Source organism: Solanum tuberosum, unplaced genomic scaffold, assembly GCF_000226075.1.
Source record: "Solanum tuberosum cultivar DM 1-3 516 R44 unplaced genomic scaffold, SolTub_3.0 scf00334, whole genome shotgun sequence".
Lineage (NCBI taxonomy): Eukaryota > Viridiplantae > Streptophyta > Magnoliopsida > Solanales > Solanaceae > Solanum > Solanum tuberosum.
This window is the reverse complement of record NW_006239254.1, coordinates 26,242-32,066: the sequence shown is the minus strand read 5'-3', so window position 1 is coordinate 32,066 and position 5,825 is coordinate 26,242. Positions and strand designations below refer to the sequence as shown.

The window sequence follows — 5,825 nt, the reverse complement described above, 5'->3', positions numbered from 1 at the left end:
ATTAATTGCAGAGACAAAATTGGTATTGCAGACCAACTTTAAGATTAAAGATCTTGGTAATCTGCGATTTTTTCTTGGTATAGAGTTTGCTAGAAACTCAACAGGCATAGTCATGCATCAGAGAAAGTATGTGTTAAAACTCATTTCTGACCTAGGTTTGTCAGGCACTAAACCAGTTCACTCTCCTATGGAGTTAAATGACAAGTTCACCACTGTTGCATTCGATAAACACATTGGAATCACCACTTCAGATCCACCCTTGCAGGATCCTAGCGGCTACCAAAGACTTATTGGTCGACTTATTTACTTGACAGTTACTAGGCCTGACATTTGTTTCTCTGTACAATGTCTGAGTCAATTCATGCAGAATCCTAAGTCATCTCATATGAAAGCCGATTTAAGAATTGTTAGATATCTCAAGCTTTGCCCTGGCTTAGGCATTCTCATATCTTCTACATCCTCTGCACGGTTAGCTGTTTACTGTGATGCAGATTGGGCAGCTTGCCCTAACACCAGGAGGTCTATTACTGGTTATTTGGTGAAGCTTGGTGACTCCCTCATTTCTTGGAAGTCAAAGAAGCAGGTTACTATATCTTGGAGCTCCGCTGAAGCAGAGTACAGAAGTTTAGCCTCAGCAGTTGCTGAAATTGTTTGGCTTGTTGGACTATTTTCAGAATTGGACTGACCCATCCAGTTGCCTGTTCCTGTTTACTGTGATAGCAAGGCCGCAATGCAGATTGCTGCCAACCCAGTATTTCATGAACGTCCAAGCACATTAACATTAATTGTCACTTTATTCGAGAGAAGCTCCAGCAAGGACTACTCAACACTTTCTATCTTGCCTCCTCTGAACAACTGGCTGATCTATTGACTAAGGGACTTAGTAGTTTGCAACATTCTCATCTTTTGTCCAAGCTAGGCATGATCAACATCTTCTTTGTGCCTAGCTTCAAGGGGGATATTGAGGATCCAGTTGTCACTAAGGATAAGCAGTTAGCTGAAGTTAGTTAGTTAATTCACTAATATTCCAGCTGTATTAGTATGTTAGTTAACTAACTACAAATTAGTTTTACACTCTACCATAATTAACTAACTATAGATTAGTTCTACATCCTACTATAGTTAGGATATATATAGATGCCTTGTATCAGATATTAATTCAATCTAAGCTTTACTCAATGAAACAATTGCTTTCTTCTCTTTCTTCTCTGCTTAGACCGTAAGTCTCCATTAGCATTTCTTTTTCGTCTCAAGGAAAGTTCCTTGCATGGAACTTTACAAAGAATACTCATCATCTCAGTCTAATTAATCTAATGGCGTATCTTCTTTCTCCAATTTACATGTCTATGAAAATAAATTTAAAATAAGGGTAGGCCAAAAATAAATAAAAATAAAAAAGAGACTGGATCAAAATGATTAAGTTAGGTGTATAAGTCGATTACGTTTAAGAGTGGTTGAAGAAGGAAAAAATGGCTGTGAGAACTTGATTTTTTAGTATCTAACTAAAACGTCATCAATATTTGACATGCCAATATCCATATTACAAATGATCCTTTGCATCGTCTCTTTTGGCTTGGCATATATATATGTCTAAGAATATTTAATTTGACTTTTATATGAATATATAGTTCCTCATAAAATAAAAAATTGAAGAGTTTTTTGAAGATCTTATTTTCTTGAAATTTGAAACTTAAGGTTATATTTAAGGGAAAAGAGTCTGAAAAATATTTCAACTTTGATCGAAATTGTTGTTACGATACCAAACTTTATGGAGGACCTTTTATCCCCTGCACTATTTAATAGTGTATTTTAAAGGTATATATGTGTCTACGTGGACACATTACTATTTATAATGAATCAATATTTATGATGTCCACGTGGACCCATATATATCTTTAAAATACATTATTAAATAGTGCAGGGGGTAAATGGACCTTTTTAAAGTTCGATATTATTACAATAATTTAGGTCAAAATTGAGATATATTTTAGACTTTTTTCCCTATATTCAAACATGTGAATATTTTAGGTCAATTTGAAGCTTATTTTTCAAAACTAATGTATCTTCTAGAAGAAGAAACATACATGACATGATGGTCTTTGCTCTAGCTGTGATATATTTTTTTCCATTCCTTTTTATTTGTCATGTTGCGTTTCCCAAGAGTCATTTTGACTAATTTTTAAAGTTAAATTAAATTATATTAATTCAATATTTAAAAAAAAATATATTCATAAACTATACGGAAAGTACTATAAATTGCAACTTTTTCATATTTGAAAAAATACATCTTAAAATGTCAGTCAAAATTCATATAATTTGAATCTCAAAAAGAAAACTATGTCAACTAAAAAAGAACCGATGGAGTATATTCATAGATTAAAAAAAAATTAAAAAAAATTGTGCCAACATAATTACTCTTTTAAATTATTATTTTTTGTTTTGTCGGAGAATAAGCCTTGAAAATCAACAATATAGAAAACATATACAGCTATATATATAAGGCAAGTTGTGAAGCTTTAGAATAAGGTGGTTCAACCAACAATTAATATGAATATACTACAAAAGAATGCTTTGGGCTTTAGTTCCTAGAAGATCAAATAAATCTTTCTTTATGTTAACGCTCTAACTTCAAATATATAGTTTTGGGGGAACATTGGTTAGATTGTTTAGCCAACTACACAAACCTAATTAATTAATTAGCAAAAGTTGGCATGATTTTTTTATTTTATTTTATTTAGTGTCCAATACTCATATTAGAATATATATATATAGAGAGAGAGGTGTAATATACCACAAATATAAAATATTACAGTTGAAAATAAAATAACAAAAAATGAATAAACAAATCTTTAGGCCGAGGCGCGGATATCTCGCTCTCTTTAAGGAGATTCGACCCCACTGCGACATAATCTACACCGATCCAACAGTAATACTCTTGACTTGTCCCCCCAGGATACAACAACCCAACAACTTCATACAACTCAAGCAACTTCGGATTAGTTAAAGAGTCCAAAGCTCCTAAAAAAAAACACCTTCTTCAACATATAATTACTCTCTTGTAATTTGTATTGTGAATATAGTTGAAGGCTAAGAATATTTTCTTTTGTCTCAATTCTTTCTTTCACTACACTAACTCAATATACACACAATATAACACTTCTCTCATTTTTTCTTACACTCTTTCTGTTGTATCTCATCTTCTTAATAATCCAAAGGAAGACATCACTATTTATAGGTGAGAATTCTTCCTTATAATGAATAGGAAGATAATGAGTAGTAAATTGGGTAAATGAATAGCCCAAGGTTACATAAGTTACAAGGTATATTGAGGTAGAATAATGGGTGAAATTAGTGATAGATCGTGACAATAGTGGTTACAAGAGTTACATCACAATAATGATCACATTTTTGTCAACTTATACCCACTAACTAACATATGCACTTAATATTTTAATTTTAATATTATTAAAATGCATAAACACGAACAATATATGTGTGTGTGTCTTTGTCATTTCTTGATGACTAAGAACGCTTCTTATTAGACATGCATCAAGGCGTTCAGATAAATTTAAGGATTTCTATCACTTACTTATGCACCATTGTTACTTATAATGTCTCTTTTCTTACTCAATTTCTGATTAGTTGTAGGTTTCCGTATTAGGATCATAATAAGAGGTTTCGACTTTTCGTAAAATTATACTTAACTAATAATAATTCTACATTGATATTTAAAAAATTCAAACAATTTTGATCATATTCAACTAAGAGCCTCGTTAAGTAACAAATGGAAAGCATATGATCTAGATATGATAGCTATTTATGTAAATCAACTTTGATTTTTGAATAATCCATATCACGCTAGCTTCCATTGGAACATAAGATTTCTCTTTTACATGGAGTTAGAAAATTTAATGTGCTCACACACATTTTTTTTTCTTCCTTTTTTCTTGTTGAATATGACATTATTTAAATAAAAAATAACCTACAATTAACCACTAACCTGACAAAAGTCATCAATAATATAATCTCGACCTATACTTTTTAAAATCAAATCCAATGATATTCTCCACTTGTGCTTGTAAGTTGTAAGTAATCTTGAAGGGTATTTCCTCGATTCATTTTCTCCTATCGCTCATTAATAAAATTTGTAAATGATAATATTTGATTAGAAATAACTTGATAATTTAAACTTGCAATAAAATTATCAGTTAAAAATGTTGAAAGTCCATGTAAGTAAGCTTGACTGGTAATAATTAAAAAGCTATTGTTATTACAAGGACCTGAAATAAAAAATCAGTTAGGGATAGGATTGACATTAAAATTTAACAATTTCGAATTTATAAAAAAAAAATATCCGTGTTAGAAATTTTCAATATTTTCTCCTAAACCTCTTTACTTTCTTTTTTCATCTAAGATATCTTCTTTAATTTTTCAATTAATTTTGCAATGCCAATTTTTTTTAGATCCTCATCGAATATTTGAGGATAAATATCTAAAAACGATTAAAGCTTGATTTCAATTTATTTTTGTTATGTGTAGTTATAATTTATCCCAATTGGGTGTATTGAGTTTTATTAGAAATATATTAAGGAATTTGAATATAAATTTTGAAGATATTTCTAGATGATTTACGGAGGATTTGACATGCACTACAGACTAAAAACTCAAATTTGAAGACGACTCCATCTCATATGCACATATGATAGTGGAATCCATGTATCCCAGTGAATATCATTATATATCTAATTGTATATCGTTTATCTCATGTATATCATGTATATTTATAGAAATTCACGAAAACTTGTGTGATATATACTTATATACACAATATACATATGATATGCATATCTTATAAATTGTTACTGTGATTTTTTTTTGTATAATATACGAAATATACAATATGATATACATGTGTGTCAAACGCTTTTTAGATATGATTTTTATTTGAAAAAAGTTCAGATCATTTCTAATCTTTTGTGTATAGCATTGTCCAAGTGTTTTCAAACAATTTCAACTATACTCATTCATACATGGAGAGGGGGAGGATGAAGAGGAGGAGAAGCAAATGACCTAATTAAGAAAGAAATTAAACAGATTCAGGATTGTTTTATTTATTTCAAGTCCTGCCTTTATTTGCTTTGTTTGACTTTAGAAGTAAGCAAATTATGAATTTTTTTGCTTAAGGTAACTTTTTGGGTAACTACTATGGTATCTATTCTAGTGCTTCTACTAGCATTACTTATTTGTAAGGATACATAGTATGTCTATATATAAGTATATCTTTTCCAAAAAAAATAAACAAAAAACTTTGGGTTTCCTTATTTCTTTTTTTAATTTATTTCTTTTTAACAAGGTTATAAATAGTTGAGAAAATTACATAAATTCCACTAGTTTAAGTTTTAATTACTAGGATTTACGATAGTTTCAAATATTACTTCGTATACCATATGATATATTCATTTGAATTAAATGGTTATAATTGATTTCCTTAATTAGAGGAGTAATTAGCTACTCTAACCAATTTTCAACATCCCAGCGTATTAATTATATCAGTTTTTTCAAAAATATCAAATTTGTCAAATCAGAATAATTGTAAACATCATGTTTTTGGCAGTAAATCATTTTTATTTCTTTCCTTGATTTCATGTATCTATATGTCTATCTTATAATATATATATATATATATATATATATATATATACATATATATATAATTATTTATCTGATGTGTATCTTACCTATAATGTCACGTCCCGAGCCTACATCTGTCACGACCCGATTCCTCAAGTCATGATGGCACCTACTATAACCCACCAGTAGGTAAG

General features: G+C 29.8%; 1 protein-coding gene across 1 annotated transcript in view; it reads left to right on the top strand.

Annotated features, from left to right (window-relative positions):
* The window catches only part of LOC107063294 (uncharacterized), a 6,588-nt gene extending 5,903 nt beyond the window's left edge, over nt 1–685 (top strand). The window contains exon 5 of the mRNA XM_015314969.1: nt 32–685. Within this exon, the coding sequence (XP_015170455.1) occupies nt 32–685 (654 nt within the window). The remainder of the gene's footprint in view (nt 1–31) is intronic.
* The last annotated feature ends 5,140 nt before the right edge of the window (nt 686–5,825 follow it).